Source organism: Protomyctophum bolini (assembly GCF_963924005.1).
Source record: "Protomyctophum bolini genome assembly, chromosome: 3".
Taxonomy (NCBI): domain Eukaryota; kingdom Metazoa; phylum Chordata; class Actinopteri; order Myctophiformes; family Myctophidae; genus Protomyctophum; species Protomyctophum bolini.
The window spans coordinates 38,981,215-38,998,782 of record NC_137864.1 but is presented as its reverse complement, the minus strand read 5'-3'; the positions used below and the strand labels follow the sequence as shown (position 1 = coordinate 38,998,782).

At 50.3% G+C, this 17,568-nt stretch overlaps 1 protein-coding gene across 1 annotated transcript in view; it reads right to left on the bottom strand.

Annotated features, from left to right (window-relative positions):
* The window catches only part of LOC308312420 (girdin-like), a gene marked incomplete at both ends in the record, with an annotated part of 47,186 nt that overhangs the window by 12,149 nt on the left and 17,469 nt on the right, over window positions 1-17,568 (bottom strand). The window contains 14 exons of the mRNA XM_080759026.1: window positions 1,649-1,794; window positions 3,091-3,277; window positions 4,337-4,480; window positions 4,958-5,235; window positions 6,282-6,443; window positions 6,858-7,049; window positions 7,621-7,762; window positions 8,882-9,012; window positions 9,459-9,653; window positions 11,974-12,179; window positions 13,176-13,445; window positions 13,548-14,312; window positions 15,076-15,217; window positions 16,008-16,154. Coding sequence (XP_080615152.1) covers window positions 1,649-1,794; window positions 3,091-3,277; window positions 4,337-4,480; window positions 4,958-5,235; window positions 6,282-6,443; window positions 6,858-7,049; window positions 7,621-7,762; window positions 8,882-9,012; window positions 9,459-9,653; window positions 11,974-12,179; window positions 13,176-13,445; window positions 13,548-14,312; window positions 15,076-15,217; window positions 16,008-16,154 — 3,107 coding nt within the window. The remainder of the gene's footprint in view (window positions 1-1,648; window positions 1,795-3,090; window positions 3,278-4,336; window positions 4,481-4,957; window positions 5,236-6,281; window positions 6,444-6,857; window positions 7,050-7,620; window positions 7,763-8,881; window positions 9,013-9,458; window positions 9,654-11,973; window positions 12,180-13,175; window positions 13,446-13,547; window positions 14,313-15,075; window positions 15,218-16,007; window positions 16,155-17,568) is intronic.

Here is a 17,568-nt window from a genome sequence, read left to right as displayed (position 1 = left end):
CATAGCCTCCAGACTTGAGCCAGTTCAACACACTAAACATTGTAAAACCAAAACAGCACCACAGGCGTGTGACAGGTGAGATAATCTCAGAGTGTAACTTAGAGGAGATATACTCTTTATAAAGGGGTATTATTATTATTAAATGTTTACATCGTAAATGTCTACGACACAACACCCAATTTATATTGTAAAATCAATGTTAATTTAACTCTTGAGAGTGTAGAAATGGACCCTGTGTCGATGAATGTAGGCCAGCCGTGGGAAAACAGCCTCACTTTTAGGTCACTCAACTTTCTTTCTTTCTTTCTCTCTCTGTGTTCTGTGAACACTCTGCTCCTCTGGAAGCTTCAAATAGATTGGCTGTGATGTGTACCGACATGCCCTTGTTTTGGGCTGTGATTTTTAGACCAGAGGTTCGTGCTGTTCTTCAAAAACAAAAGACTCCTGCAAGGCGGTATTCAATTATAGAAAGATAGCATACAACTTGACAAAATAATAGATACACATTATAATGATGTCTTATCTGATTTGATGTGAAATGTTTGAGGTGCGCTATAGCCCCTCCAATGCATGGAGTTTAAAAATTACATCATAATGGCAACCAGGTCTATGGACTTTCAATAGTGCTTTTAGAGCACTATATAACCCATTTAGACCTGAGGGACGATTCTACAGATGTCTTCTAAATCCTGACAGTTTTCTGAAAACCCCCATGTTTCCACAGCTATGTCAGTCGTTCTCAAAAAAAATGTCATGCCAAGGACCCCTAGAATTATTGGCCGACCCCCCATCTGAAAATATATTGTTCCAGGGACCCCCCCCCCCAGAAGCAAAGATTTGAGTTAAAAGCGTTCGCTCTGAAAGAATATAATATTCAAAGATTTGCTCCACATTTTCACGATTTTTCAAAAATAGCAGATCTACACGCTCGTAGCGCGGCACTCTGTGCCTAAATGGGTTAACCCATTCTGGGCAGGAACCCCTTTTGGTGTTAGCATTATGTTATATGCTTTAGCTATTGAAAAATATCAGATCTACAAGCTCATAGCTACGAGCTTGTAGGTCTGCTATTTTTTGAAAAATCGAAGAACGACTGACATAGAAACATAGCTTTTTCAGAAAACTGTCAGGATGTAGAAAGACATTTTTATAATCTGATCTCAGGTCAGAATGGGAAACTGTCAGGATGTAGAAAGGCATTTTTATTCCTTTAAAATGAATAATCAGTTAGATAAATATGATCTGAAGTGGGACGTGTTCCTCAGTCATGTTGCAGGTCCCTTGGTGTGATCCATGGTCAGGCAATGCCCTCTTGATTTTTTTATTGTATTACTACACATTATGATACGGTTGATGATGCTGCGTTTGGTCGTGTAAACAATGTAAACTATTTTCACATTTTAATTTGATTTTGATTTTTCCTTTTTTTTTCTTTCTATTTGTTTATCTTATTTATCTTACCTGTCCATGAATACTTTCTCTGCTGTTGTTGTTTGTGTTTGTATTTTAAGTTCTCTGTTTTATGTGTTTGTAAAAAATCCAAAATAAAGTACTGGTCATAAAAAAAGAAAGGCATTTTTATAATCTGATCTCAGGCCAGAATGGGTTAGGTTAGGGGTTATCCTAACGTTCCAGTCATAGATCTTACATGTACTGCCTCTGCTCCACATGGAACAGGTCCTTGCTCTCCATGGTCTGCTCCAGCAGGGTCTGGTTCTGGAGCATCAGGCTCTGGATCTGACCCAGCAGGTGCCGGTTCTCCTCCTCCAGGTTCCCTTTGAGCTGACCCAGCAGCTGGAGATCACACACGCACGCACGTACGCACACGCACACACACACACACACACACACACACACACACACACACACACACACACACACACACACACACACACACACACACACAAAATAAATTGTCATCATGAATCAATCATACATACAGCTAAGAACATTAGTGGAACAGTGGAATATCTATCTAATGAAACTATACGTGTATATAAACTACAGAGTGTCATGTCTACATGAAGTGCTATTTAAAAGTTGAGCCTATATGTGCCTGTGAAGGACGTCCAGGCTAAGTGCTATATGGGCTAAGATGGAGTCTGAAGAGGTGGGTTTTCAGACCGCGGCGGAAGATGGGTAATGTAATATACTAGTGCGTATAGAGTGTACCAACATCTCCTAACCCAACATATGTGTCACATGGTGTAGTGGCCGCCGTACTTGTTGGCTTGTCTGGTTTGTTTACATTGAGCGACTATCCGGTGTGTGCTTTGTATACGTTATTTTTTTTAAACTGACCTCACAACGGTGCCTTGACTTGCTCAGTAAATAAATAAGTGCCACAGCAGGTCAGGTCGAGGGAATGAGCCAGAAAACGGAATTAGGATTTTCAGCTTTCCAGCATGGAAAATACGTAGAATGGCTTGGATCTCGGCTGTACGGCGCACGGGCGCAGAGACATAACGTTCGACAAAGTATCTAAGCACAGCCACGTTTGTTCACGACATTTTCCTTGTCCTTGTAATGTATTTGGGCCCGACGTTCTTTCTATCCATCCTGGTGTTGGTTCACAATGTTGTCACGAAGAACGAGCACAATATTTACAAAAACTCACCACAGTCACTCTATTCTGAGTGATGTGGGCTAGAGTTTAAAACACACCACAGTCACTCTATTCTGAGTGATGTGGGCTAGAGTTTAAAACACACCACAGTCACTCTATTCTGAGTGATGTGGGCTAGAGTTTAAAACACACCACCGTCACTCTATTCTGAGTGATGTGGGCTAGAGTTTAAAACACACCACAGTCACTCTATTCTGAGTGATGTGGGCTAGAGTTTAAAACACACCACAGTCACTCTATTCTGAGTGATGTGGGCTAGAGTTTAAAACACACCACCGTCACTCTATTCTGAGTGATGTGGGCTAGAGTTTAAAGCCCACAACCTCACACTGGTTGGTCAGCTTGGTGGAGGTGATGTCACCATGCTTACCTCACACTGGTTGGTCAGCTTGGTGGAGGTGATGTCACCATGCTTACCTCACACTGGTTGGTCAGCTTGGTGGAGGTGATGTCACCGTGCTTACCTCACACTGGTTGGTCAGCTTGGTGGAGGTGATGTCCAGCTGCTGGCACTGCTCTCTCAGCTTAGAGAAGTGGGCTCCCAGGTGCGTGTGCTCCAGCTTCACGGCGTTCAGCTGGCTCTTCAGCTGCTTGTGGTCGGCCGAGAGCTCCTCGCTGTCCTTCAGGAGCTGTCGGTATGTCTGGTTCAGCCTTAGAGGAGAGGAGAGGGCAGAGCGGTTAGCGCTTAGCTCTATACGTCTGGGTCAGCCTTAGAGGAGAGGAGAGGGCAGAGTGGTTAGCGCTTAGCGCTATACGTCTGGGTCAGCCTTAGAGGAGAGGGCAGAGCGGTTAGCGGTATACGTCTGGTTCAGGGGACACGTGGAGAACATGAAAACTCCACACAGAATGCCTGTTTTTTAAAATAAATTAGACACTGTGGAGCTGAGCGGTGTGTGGACTCTGATGACGTTGCATAGAGTGGTCCTAATGGGCTAAAGAGGTGGCTGAAATGTGCCTGAATAATGTGTTTTATATTAACTGTACAAAAATGTGAAGACAATAATATTGGCAGTGTACTTAAGAATAGTCTGTGTAAGTGTGGAGGCTGGGTAGCTCTGCCCTGTAGCACGTTGTCCCAATTCTGATTCTGCTATAGTGGAATAATCACAATATTAATGTTCGTCTACATCGTTGAAAAAGGTCCATACATTTTCATAAACAGCAGAAGTAGCAGATTTTTTTTGAAAGAAAAACATTATTCAAAATGATTGAACGTGTCAGCGATTTCTTTGCATGTTTTAGTTTTGTGTCATATCTGCCCTGCATGCAATTTGTGATGATGCGTATATCCATGAATGTGTGAGTGTAACCTTTACCGCACCTAAAATATTTGTGTCCCTGTATGCTTTCCCTGCGTGTGGACATGAATAAATGGTTGTCTGTCTGTCTGTCTGTCTGTCTGCCTGCTTGCGTGCCTGACTGCCTGCCTGCCATGCCTGCCTGCGTGCCTGCGTGCCTGCGTGCCTGCCTGCCTGCCTGCCTGCCTGCCTGCCTGCCATGCCTGTCTGCCTGCCTGCCTGCCTGCCTGCCTGCCTGCCTGCCTGCTTGCATGCCTGCCTGCCTGCCTGCCTGCCTGCCTGCCTGCCTGCCTGCCTGCTTGCGTGCCTGCCTGCCTGCCTGCCATGCCTGTCTGCCTGCCATGCCTGTCTGCCTGCCTGCGTGCCTGCCTGCCTGCCTGCCTGCCTGCGTGTATGCCTGCGTCCTCCTCACCAGTCCTTCTCATCTCTGAGCCTCCTACACTCTGCAGCGCTCATGCGGTGCTGCTCCTTCTCCAGACTCATCTTCTCCTGCTCTTCCCTCAGGGCCTTCTGCAGGTCCTCCAGCTTGGTCCTCTGCTGCAGCAGACTGTTGTACCTGCACGTACATACGCACGCACGCACGCACACACACACGCACGCACGCACGCACGCACGCACGCACACACACGTACACACGCACACACACACACACACACACACACACACACACACACACACACACACACACACACACACACACACACATACATTAAACAAAAACCTGTCTTGCAGCGTGCAGTGCGTTACCTGTCTTGCAGCGTGCGGTGCGTTAACTGTCTTGCAGCGTGCGGTGCGTTACCTGTCTTGCAGCGTGCGGTGCGTTACCTGTCTTGCAGCGTGCGGTGCGTTACCTGTCCTGCAGCGTGCAGTGCGTTACCTGTCTTGCAGCGTGCGGTGCGTTACCTGTCTTGCAGCGTGCAGTGCGTTACCTGTCTTGCAGCGTGCGGTGCGTTACCTGTCTTGCAGCGTGCGGTGCGTTACCTGTCTTGCAGCGTGCAGTGCGTTACCTGTCTTGCAGCGTGCAGTGCGTTACCTGTCTTGCAGCGTGCGGTGCTCCAGCTCCAGGGTGCGGTGTGCGTTCTTCAGACAGCCGTGCTTGCCCATCAGGGCCTCGTACTCCATGGCCTGGCGCTCGTGCACGGCCGCCAGCCGCTCGTGGTCGCGCAGCAGCTGCTCGTAGACGGCGCGCAGCTCCTCGCGCTCGCGCACGGCGCCGTCGCGCTCGCCCTCCACGCCCGACTGCTGGCGCTCCAGCTGGGCGCTCTGGGCCAGGAGGGACGCGCACTGGGCGCTCAGCGTCGACTTCTCCACCTGGTTGTCGGACGAGAAACGAGAAACGAGGTTCACTGGTTTGGTTGTTGTTGTTGTTGTTGTTGTTGTTAGGGTCGTCCCGATCCCATCACGTGATAGCGTCGTACTATGATATGATACGATATGATAACTGAGGCATCAAAGCGGTGGTTTGATGCCTCAGTTCAAATGTTAGGCTCCTATGTTAAGTTTATCCACTGTGTGTCTTGGTTCTCCTATGTTAAGTTTATCCACTGTGTGTCTTGGATCTCCTATGTTAAGTTTATCCACTGTGTGTCTTGGATCTCCTATGTTAAGTTTATCCACTGTGTGTCTTGGATCTCCTATGTTAAGTTTATCCACTGTGTGTCTTGGTTCTGATACTCCTATGTTACGTTTATCCACTGTGTGTCTTGGTTCTGATACCCTATGTTAGGTTTATCCACTGTGTGTCTTGGTTCTGATACTCCTATGTTAAGTTTATCCACTGTGTGTCTTGGTTCTGATGCTCCTATGTTAAGTTTATCCACTGTGGGTCTTGGTTCTGATACCCTATGTTAGGTTTATCCACTGTGTGTCTTGGTTCTGATACCCTATGTTAAGTTTATCCACTGTGTGTCTTGGTTCTGATACCCTATGTTAAGTTTATCCACTGTGTGTCTTGGTTCTCCTATGTTAAGTTTATCCACTGTGTGTCTTGGATCTCCTATGTTAAGTTTATCCACTGTGTGTCTTGGTTCTCCTATGTTAAGTTTATCCACTGTGTGTCTTGGTTCTCCTATGTTAAGTTTATCCACTGTGTGTCTTGGTTCTCCTATGTTAAGTTTATCCACTGTGTGTCTTGGTTCTGATACCCTTTTTACGTTTCGAAATAAATACTGCGAAAAGGGGTTAAAATAAATCCACTACTCGTGGACGGGCTCGGCCCAGCTAGACTCCAGTTCTACCAGTGCAGGGATAGCTTTCCTCGGAAACCTCGTCTCCAGCCAAAGCGTAGCAGCGTAGGTGTGTGTGTGTGTGTGTGTGTGTGTGTGTGTGTGTGTGTGTGTGTGCGTGTGCGTGTGTACCTGCAGGTTGGCGTTGAGGGTCTGCAGCGCGGTGTTGTTCTCCTGCAGCGAGGCGGTCTGCCGCTGCAGCGCTACGATCTGAGCCTGCTGCGTCTCGTACTGACTCTGCTGCAGACGCAGCTGGGCCCGCAGCGCCTGGCGCTCTGCCTCCAGAGTGGCATTCTGGAGAGGAGGAGGGGAGGGGAGGGGAGGGGAGAGGGGGGAGGGGAGAGGAGAGGGGGGAGGGGAGGGGGGGGAGAGGAGAGGAGAGGAGAGGAGATATAAAAAAAACATTAATAATAATAATAATAATAATAAAACTTTATTTGTATAGCACCTTTCATGACATGAAATGCAGCTCAAAGTGCTTTACAGAGAAATGGAGGATAAAAGAAAAGCATGGCAACAACATTAAAAACAACATTAAGCAGATAAGCGTCCTAAATCATACCAACCCGTTTGTAAAGCGAGCGATTTGAGCGAGTTATGTTTTTGTTTGAGCTGCTGTAGAACTACACATCCCAGAATGCACTGGGCAATCTAGCCTTTATATATGTCTATGCAGCTAATAGGTCTAGATGTGATATTTGTACTTACATTTCTCTCCACTTCAATCAGGCGATCTTTGACCCTCAACAGTTCCCTGGTGGCCTCTTGGCTCTCGCGCTGCCATTGGCTCACGGTGCTGCCCGCCGTCTCCCATTGGCTGGTGGCGCTGCTCGTCTCACTGGGAGGGCTGGAGAGCTCCTCCTCCTGCCTCTGCTGCAGCGCCTCGTAGCTCAGCTTCACCTACAGGGGGCGACAAACACGCCCCATGTCCAGGGGTCGTCAACATGTCCTACAGAGTTCAGGGGTTCAGGGGCCTTGTGGTTAGAGTGTCCGCCCTGAAACTGGGAGGTCGGGGTTCGATCCCCGGCCGCGTCATACCAAAGACTGTAAAAATGGGACCCCCAATGGGTTGCATTTGGGGGTTCAAATCAACTAATCAAATGATTCCCGAGCGCGGCACGGCTGCAGCCCATCATCAGCCTCATCATCAGCTTCCTTCAGTGCCTGAGGAGACAGTGAACATGCCGCTTCTCGCCCACCGGACAGGGAGTAAACTTACGGCCTTCAGCTCCTCTGACCACCGGACAGGGTGTAAACTTACGGCCTTCAGCTCCTCTGACCACCGGACAGGGTGTAAACTTACGGCCTTCAGCTCCTCTGACCACCGGACAGGGAGTAAACTTACGGCCTTCAGCTCCTCTGACTACCGGACAGGGTGTAAACTTACGGCCTTCAGCTCCTCTGACCACCGGACAGGGTGTAAACTTACGGCCTTCAGCTCCTCTGACCACCGGACAGGGAGTAAACTTACGGCCTTCAGCTCCTCGCGCAGCCGCTGGTTCAGGGCGGTCATCTCTTGGAGGCGGGCCTCCAGGGCAGCCATCTTGTCCTGTTTGATCTGCAGGGACCTCTTTAGACACGCCTCCAGCTCTGACTCCAGCATCTTGAACCTGCTAGATGGAACAACACCGGGTTCATAGGCTAACAACAATGATACGCATTCCTGTGTGTGTGTGTGTGTGTGTGTGTGCGTGCGTGTGTCCGTGTGTGTGTGCGTGTGTGTCCGTGTGTGTGTGTGTGCGTGCGAGCGTCCTGGGCATGACGTTAAACTGCTCCGTTGTAACTACCATCGTCAATGTAGTACTGTAGGTGCATGGATGCATTTTCAACTTCTGTGTTCTATGTACAGTAACTTGAATACAAGAAGGCTCTATTCACCAGTGGAATCTACCAACAGTCAACGCTATCTTCTACCTAAACCTGACCCTGACCCTAACCCTCTCCCATGAACCCTGACCCTGACCCTAACCCTAACCCTAACCCAGGAACAGCTTACTGGGAAGAGAGGCAATATAGACCCGGCAGCCTACGGGTCGACATCCAGGCACATGAGAACAACTACAGAGAGACCTTTAACACCAAGCAACAGTGCAAGACTATAAGAACGTTGTTTCCTCTGGTGATCCAGCCTGTAGGACATACGGACCCACAGACTGGTGGTCGGAGGGTTCCCACAGCGTGGGATGCCCGCCCGAAGACGAGGCAGAGAGTGTGCCGTCTCTGCTGCCCGCCCGAAGACGACGAGGCAGAGAGTGTGCCATCTCTGCTGCCCGCCCGAAGACGACGAGGCAGAGAGTGTGCCGTCTCTGCTGCCACCCGAAGACGAGGCAGAGAGTGTGCCGTCTCTGCTGCCCGCCCGAAGACGAGGCAGAGAGTGTGCCGTCTCTGCTGCCCGCCCGAAGACGAGGCAGAGAGTGTGCCGTCTCTGCTGCCCGCCCGAAGACGAGGCAGAGAGTGTGCCGTCTCTGCTGCCCGCCCGAAGACGACGAGGCAGAGAGTGTGCCGTCTCTGCTGCCCGCCCGAAGACGAGGCAGAGAGTGTGCCGTCTCTGCTGCCCGCCCGAAGACGACGAGGCAGAGAGGGTGCCGTCTCTGCTGCCCGCCCGAAGACGAGGCAGAGAGGGTGCCGTCTCTGCTGCCCGCCCGAAGACGAGACAGAGAGTGTGCCGTCTCTGCTGCCCCGTGTGGCGGAGCTGCCACTGTTTGTGCCCATGGAGTGCTGAGTGCGAGTACCTGTTGTCCGGTGACTCCTGGTCAGCCAGTGGTTGGTGCTCCTGGTCAACGTCCTTCATCTCCAGCTCGTGGGCGAGCCTCTCCAGCTGGTTGTCTCTCTGCTGGCTCTTTAGCTTCTCATTGACCAGCTCCTGTACGTCCAAATAAGGTCATACAGGCAGTTAGCTTCTCATTGGGTACTGCCACACTGTCAAAAGAGCTGCGCACGTTTTCGGCTGCGGACCGCCGGAAAACCGGGCTTTTAGACCGCTGGTGGATGGAAAAGAAGCTCCACCTCCGCGGACGACTGCCGCGACGGCCAGATTCCCGGAAACGCTCTTCTCTCTGCGGCAGTTGTCCGCGGAGGAGGAGCTTCTTTTCCATCCACCAGCGGTCTAAAAACTCTGAAAAGAAGCTGCGGGCAGCTTCTTCTGTCCGCAGCGCAAAACCGCTTTGAGCTTAGGTCTGGAAACGGGGAAAGACCAGCTCCTACACGTCCAAATAAGGTCATACAGACAGTTAGCTTGTCGTTGACCAGCTCCTGTACGTCCAAATAATGCTCAGGGTTTCACCTCTCTCAGGGTGACCAGGGTCTCACCTCTCTCAGGGTGGCCAGGGTGCCGTGGTCGATGGCGGCCTGCTTGGCCCTCTCCCGGTTGTCCCTCTCCAGGCCTTTGACCCTCTCGGCCGTCTCCCTCAGCCCCTCCGCCTCCTTCCCCAGGAGGCGGAGCTCCCTCTCCAGCGCGCCCATACGGACGTTGCTGCCGTCCAGAGTGGCCTCCTGGATCTCAGCCTGTAGAGTTAACAATGGTTGTACATTTAAAAACTGTGTACATTGGTGACTATATACAACTATAATCTAGCTGATCTTGAGGCTTATCAACTAGTCAACTAGTACCAAGAAGGTCGACTAGTGGATTTACTAGTCGACTAGTTGAATAGTCGACTAGCTGCTTAAAGCCGTACTCCAAACCCCGATCACCCACCGCACTGAGACCCCCTTTCCACCGGTTGGTTCCCAGTGGGAACCGGTTCAGTTCTTTTCCACCAGTTGGTTCCCAGTGGGAACCGGTTCAGTTCTTTTCCACCGGTTGGTTCCCAGTGGGAACCGGTTCAGTTCTTTTCCACCGGTTGGTTCCCAGTGGGAACCGGTTCAGTTCTTTTCCACCGGTTGGTTCAGTTCTTTTCCACCGGTTGGTTCCCAATGGGAACCGGTTCAGTTCTTTTCCACCGGTTGGTTCCCAGTGAGAACCGGTTCAGTTCTTTTCCACCGGTTGGTTCCCAGTGAGAACCGGATCAGTTCTTTTCCACCGGTTGGTTCCCAGTGGGAACCGGTTCAGTTCTTTTCCACCGGTTGGTTCCCAGTGAGAACCGGTTCAGTTCTTTTCCACCGGTTGGTTCCCAGTGGGAACTGGTTCAGTTATTTTCCACCGGTTGGTTCCCAGTGAGAACCGGTTCAGTTATTTTCCACCGGTTGGTTCCCAGTAAGAACCGGTTCAGTTATTTTCCACCGGTTGGTTCCCAGTGAGAACCGGTTCAGTTATTTTCCACCGGTTGGTTCCCAGTGAGAACCGGTTCAGTTATTTTCCACCGGTTGGTTCCCAGTGAGAACCGGTTCAGTTATTTTCCACCGGTTGGTTCCCAGTGAGAACCGGTTCAGTTCTTTTCCACCGGTTGGTTCCCAGTGAGAACTGGTTCAGTTCTTTTCCACCGGTTGGTTCCCAGTGAGAACCGGTTCAGTTCTTTTCCACCGGTTGGTTCCCAGTGAGAACCGGTTCAGTTATTTTCCACCGGTTGGTTCCCAGTGAGAACCGGTTCAGTTATTTTCCACCGGTTGGTTCCCAGTGAGAACCGGTTCAGTTCTTTTCCACCGGTTGGTTCCCAGTGAGAACCGGTTCAGTTCTTTTCCACCGGTTGGTTCCCAGTGAGAACTGGTTCAGTTCTTTTCCACCGGTTGGTTCCCAGTGAGAACCGGTTCAGTTCTTTTCCACCGGTTGGTTCCCAGTGAGAACCGGTTCAGTTCTTTCCAAGGTTCAAGGTTGTCTTTATTTCGTCTCCCTTGGGAGAAATTTGTCTTGGAGACAGGACCACAGCTGCATACATATAAACATACGTATAATCACATAGACAGAGACATTACAGCAAAACAAAACAAATACACCCCAACCGGTTGGTTCCCAGTGAGAATCGGTTCAGTTCTTTCCACCGGTTGGTTCCCAATGGGAACCGGTTCAGTTCTTTCCACCGGTTGGTTCCCAGTGAGAACCGGTTCAGTTATTTTCCACCGGTTGGTTCCCAGTGAGAACCAGTTCAGTTCTTTCCACCGGTTGGTTCCCAGTGAGAACCGGTTCAGTTCTGTCCACCGGTTGGGTCCCAGTGAGAACCGGTTCAGTTCTTTCCACCGGTTGGTTCCCAGTGAGAACCGGTTCAGTTCTTTTCCACCGGTTGGTTCCCAGTGGGAACCGGTTCAGTTCTTTCCACCGGTTGGTTCCCAGTGAGAACCGTTTCAGTTCTTTTCCACCGGTTGGTTCCCAGTGGGAACCGGTTCAGTTCTTTTCCACCGGTTGGTTCCCAGTGAGAACCGGTTCAGTTCTTTTCCACCGGTTGGTTCCCAATGGGAAGTAAATTAATACATGAGAACACTTCCACAGTAGTAGCTTTTTCATAGTTTCTATTATTTTGCCTACATAAATCCTACATAATGCCTCATTTGCAATTTGTAATACAACAAATCATTGTCTTTGTGTAAATACTCAATTGGGGAAGTTTCATGGTGATAACAATCTAATATTTTTGCACACTCAATTCATAATTCACGTTGCAATTGTGGAGCTCTGGCTCATGGACTAAGAACCAAAAAGAACTGAACCGGAACCAAGCGGTGGAAAAGAACTGAACCGGTGGAAAAGGTCTCTCCCAGACTCTCACCCACCACCACCACACTGACTGACCTCTCCAGACCCAGAACACTGACTGACCTCTCCAGACCCAGAACACTGACTGACCTCTCCAGACCCAGAACACTGACTGACCTCTCCAGACCCAGAACACTGACTGACCTCTCCAGACCCAGAACACTGACTGACCTCTCCAGACCCAGAACACTGACTGACCTGCTGACGGAGTCGGCGGCTCTCCTTCTCCAGACGCCTCTTGTCTCTCTCCAGACCCAGGCTCTCCTGCTCCAGGCTCTGCTTCTCTCCCTCCAGCTGCTCCAGGCGTCGGGAGCTGATCCTCAGCTCCTCCAGGGCAGCCTGCAGGCTCTGGTTCTCCGTCTCCAGGTCCTGGACCTCGGCCTCCAGCCGCTGGAGCTTCCGACCTGACCGGGGGAGAGGAGAGGAAAGGTATGTTTACCCAGGGTAACTGGACTAAAGGAAAGGAAAGGTACTATATTTACCCAGGGTAACTGGACTAAGGAAAGGAAAGGTACCATGTTGACCCATGGTAACTGGACTAAGGAAAGGAAAGGTACTATGTTTACCCAGGGTAACTGCACTAAGGAAAGGAAAGGTACTATGTTTACCCAGTGTAACTGCACTAAGGAAAGGAAAGGTACTATGTTTACCCAGGGTAACTGGACTAAGGAAAGGAAAGGTACCATGTTTACCCAGGGTAACTGGACTGAGGAAAGGAAAGGTATTATGTTTACCCAGGGTAACTGGACTAAGGAAAGGCAAGGTACTATGTTTACCCAGGGTAACTGGACTAAGGAAAGGAAAGGTACCATGTTTACCCAGGGTAACTGGACTAAGGAAAGGAAAGGTACTATGTTTACCCAGGGTAACTGGACTAAGGAAAGGAAAGGTACTATGTTTACCCAGGGTAACTGGACTAAGGAAAGGAAAGGTACTATGTTTACCCAGGGTAACTGGACTAAGGAAAGGAAAGGTACTATGTTTACCCAGGGTAACTGGACTAAGGAAAGGAAAGGTACTATGTTTACCCAGGGTAACTGGACTGAGGAAAGGAAAGGTACTATGTTTACCCAGGGTAACTGGACTGAGGAAAGGAAAGGTACTATGTTTACCCAGGGTAACTGTACTAAAGGAAAGGAAAGGTACTATGTTTACCCAGGGTAACTGGACTGAGGAAAGGAAAGGTACTATGTTTACCCAGGGTAACTGCATGGACTAAGGAAAGGAAAGGTACTATGTTTACCCAGGGTAACTGCATGGACTAAGGAAAGGAAAGGTACTATGTTTACCCAGGGTAACTGCATGGACTAAGGAAAGGAAAGGTACTATGTTTACCCAGGGAATGACAGACAACAGAACGTACCGGTGTTGTCCACAGAATGACAGACAACAGAACTTACCGGTGTTGTCCAGAGAAGCCTGCAGCCGCTGGTTCTCCGTGTCCAGCTTCCTGCACTTGGCCTCCAGCCTCTCGGCGTGTTTGCTGGGGTAGCAGGAGCGCCCCCGGTGGTGGTGGTGGGCGCTGCTCCGAGACCCAGGGGAGGAGCCAGGGGAGGAGCCAGAGACGTGATGATGACCGTTGTGGGCGGTGTTGTGGTCCAACACATCCAGGTCAGAGGAGGAGGTCATCTCCTTGGGATGCTCTCCGCCTCTCCCTTCCTCTCGCTGTCCTTTCTCCAGATCCTGAAGCTCTGGGTCCTCCTCCCCCTCCTCCTCCTCCCCCTCCCCCTCCCCCTCCCCCTCCCCCTCCCCGGGGGGGAGGGCACCGTCACCCCCCGTGCTCAGGGAGGAGTCCTCTGACGGCGGCGGTCGCCGGTGGCGGTGGTGGCCGTTCGTCATGTGCCGCGGCGCCGCTGCCGCTGTAGACGCGCCGCCGTCTTCTGAGTGCGAGCAGCGGGTTTGGGCCGAGCCCGAGGGCTGCGTCGGCGCCGCCAACGGACGCGGGCAACAGGCGACCCGAGGGCCGTCGTGGCTGTGGTCGTGGTCGTGGTGATGGTGGTGGCTGTGTTGGGGGCTGCTGTCCTTGGACGTGCAGCCTCTGTGTTGGGGGCTGCTGTCCTTGTGTTGGGGGCTGCTGTCCTTGTGTTGGGGGCTGCTGTCCTTGGACGTGCAGCCTCTGTGTTGGGGGCTGCTGTCCTTGTGTTGGGGGCTGCTGTCTCTGTGTTGGGGGCTGCTGTCCTTGGACGTGCAGCCTCTGTGTTGGGGGCTGCTGTCCTTGGACGTGCAGCCTCTGTGTTGGGGGCTGCTATCCTTGGACGTGCAGACTCTGTGCTGGGGGCTGCTGTTATCCGAGGTGGATCCGTGGTGGTGGTGGTGGCTGTGCTGAGGGCTGCTGTGGGGGACAGGTTTGTTGTGGTCCTGGTGGCTGTGCTGGGGGCTGCTGCTGCTGTTGGACGTGGCTCTGTGTTGGGGGCTGCTGCTGCTGTTGGACGTGGCTCTCAGGTCCTCGATGGTCGACAGCAGCATCTGGTTGTCTTTCTCCAGCCTGAGGAGGCGACTCAGTGTCCTGTCGCTCACCTCTTCGCTGAGAGACTGACCTACACACAGACACACACACACACACAGGACAATATGTCACCACCTTCGCTCAGACTGGCCTATACACACACACACACACACACACACACACACACACACACACACACACACACACACACATCGGGACAATCATCACCAAACTACATTGCAATATTGATACTTTTACTTCCAGTATAATGATACTCCAGTAGAACTAAAAGACAATGTATTTTGGTTCTATACTGGATCTCTTCTCCACTAGTGCACCCGCCTAACATTTTACTTTAGTTCTTATTCGTTCACAAATCTGTCTTAGTTTTAGTCATCGTAGCTTAGCCTGTGGTCTTGTAGATCTGCTCTAGCTCCCAGCCCAGGTGCTGTCTGACTGTACCCTGTGTGTCTGTGGTCTTGTAGATCTGCTCTAGCTCCCAGACTGTACCCTGTGTGTCTGTGGTCTTGTAGATCTGCTCTAGCTCCCAGACTTTACCCTGTGTGTCTGTGGACTTGTAGATCTGCTCTAGCTAGCTCCCACACTGTACCCTGTGTGTCTGTGGACTTGTAGATCTGCTCTAGCTCCCAGACAGTACCCTGTGTGTCTGTGGACTTGTAGATCTGCTCTAGCTAGCTCCCAGACTGTACCCTGTGTGTCTGTGGACTTGTAGATCTGCTCTAGCTCCCAGACTGTACCCTGTGTGTCTGTGGACTTGTAGATCTGCTCTAGCTCCCAGACTGTACCCTGTGTGTCTGTGGACTTGTAGATCTGCTCTAGCTCCCAGCCTGTACCCTGTGTGTCTGTGGTCTTGTAGATCTGCTCTAGCTCCCAGCCCAGGTGCTGGGACTCCTCCATGGTTCTCCTCTGAGCCAGGCAGAGCGCCAAGTTCTCCTCCTGCAGCTCCTCCATGCGTCTCCGATCCACCTCCTTCTCCTAGGGAGGACACGCACGCACACGCACAAACACACACACACACACACACACACACACACACACACACACACACGCACACGCACACGCACAAACACACACACACACACACACACACACACACACACACACACACGCACGCACACGCACACGCACACACAACCACAAACGTCACCCTATACATTCAAAGATTCGCGACCATGCATTTTTAACATTTTTTCAAAGAATTGCAGATCTGTATAAGCTCGTATACGGCTTGTAGATCTGCTATGTTTCAACAGCTAAAGGGAAACATGATGCTTAAAACACCAAATGGGGAATCCCGTCCAGAATGACGTCACCCTTCTTCCCGTGGGTTTTGTGAATGAGCACCGGCCTGTTCACAAAAGGGTCATTTCGCTATTTTACAAACGGGGGCTATGGTAACATATTCTTTTGCCACCCCAACCACCTATCTATGACGTGCACACCATCTCCACTATAGACCGATTCACAGAGGGGTGCCCTGGGCGCGGCCATTACTGAGGTGTAATCTATGGAGCAGGTGCTCCGTAGGCCAGGTGTAGCTAATCAGTGCTGTTGCGCTTAATGGTACACCTCAGTAATGGCCGCACCCAGGAAACCCTCTGTGAATCGGTCTATAGCTAAACAGTGCTGGGTTGCGCCCCGAAAATAGCTGACCTACAAGCTCTCAACGCGTCGCAGCGCGGCGCGTTGAAAGCTTGTAGATCAGCTATTTTCCGCAAATCTTGTCCAAAAGTGCCCTCTCTCTCTAAGGGGCTTCTGTTCTGACCCGGTCCATGTCGTGGAGGCGGGCCTTCAGCGTCAACATGGTCTTCTCCAGCTGGTGCAGTTTGTCAGAGCGAGACCTCCATCCTTCCAGCTGGTCTTCAAGAACCTCTTTGGTCTCCTGGAGGACCCGGTTGTCCTCCTTCAGCTCCTGGGAGAGAGAGAGACAGAGACACACACACACGGTTATCACACACAGTCTAGTTTTCTATTTGTTGACTAATTTGTCCATAGTTTAGTTTTCATTTAGTTTCATAAGAGCCTCAACTCTTCTATGGTTAGCTATCACCTAAAACGGTGATAACCTATCACCAAAAACGTATGTATGAGCCTTTAGTGGACAGAATGTATGTTGGTTGAAATCAGGTGATATTCTGGGCCAGATGTGACTAGTCTTGGTTTTTTAGAGCGTCGGCAGTCCCGCCCCCTTTCAGAACGACGAGTGGCCCAGGAAATGAATCCCAATGCATTTTCCCCATAGGCTTTTCTTAAAGTATTTATTTAAAGACCGTTACGCCGCGGACAAAGCCAACTCGGATCGTGACAAATCATGACAATGTTTTGGGCCGATCAAATAATGTATAAGAAGAAGAACAAAACAAATAGTGTTGTCTCCTGCCTTTATTTTCTTCTTTCTAACCGTAACCGTCTTTAAATAAATACTTTAAGAAAAGCCTATGGGCAAAATGCATTGGGATTCATTTCCTGGGCCACTCGTTGTTCTGAAAGGGGGAGGGACTGCGACGCTCTACAGAGACGTCACTAATCCTTATGTTGGGCATAAGGTCGTTTTTTACCTCTACTTTGGCTCTATACAGCTCCATGTTGTGCATAAGGTAGTTTTTACCTCTACTTTGGCTCTGTACAGCTCCATGTTGTGCATGAGGTAGTTTTTACCTCTACTTTGGCTCTGTACAGCTCCATGTTGTGCATAAGGTAGTTTTTACCTCTACTTTGGCTCTGTACAGCTCCATGTTGTGCATAAGGTAGTTTTTACCTCTACTTTGGCTCTGTACAGCTCCATGTTGTGCATGAGGTAGTTTTTTTTTACCTCTACTTTGGATCTGTACAGCTCCATGTTGTGCATAAGGTAGTTTTTACCTCTACTTTGGCTCTGTGCATGAGGTAGTTTTTACCTCTACTTTGGCTCTGTACAGCTCCATGTTGTGCATAAGGTAGTTTTTTACCTCTACTTTGGCTCTGTACAGCTCCATGTTGTGCATAAGGTAGTTTTTACCTCTACTTTGGCTCTGTACAGCTCCATGTTGTGCATGAGGTAGTTTTTTTTACCTCTACTTTGGCTCTGTACAGCTCCATGTTGTGCATAAGGTAGTTTTTACCTCTACTTTGGCTCTGTGCATGAGGTAGTTTTTACCTCTACTTTGGCTCTGTGCATGAGGTAGTTTTTACCTCTACTTTGGCTCTGTACAGCTCCATGTTGTGCATAAGGTAGTTTTTACCTCTACTTTGGCTCTGTACAGCTCCATGTTGTGCATGAGGTAGTTTTTTTTACCTCTACTTTGGCTCTGTACAGCTCCATGTTGTGCATAAGGTAGTTTTTACCT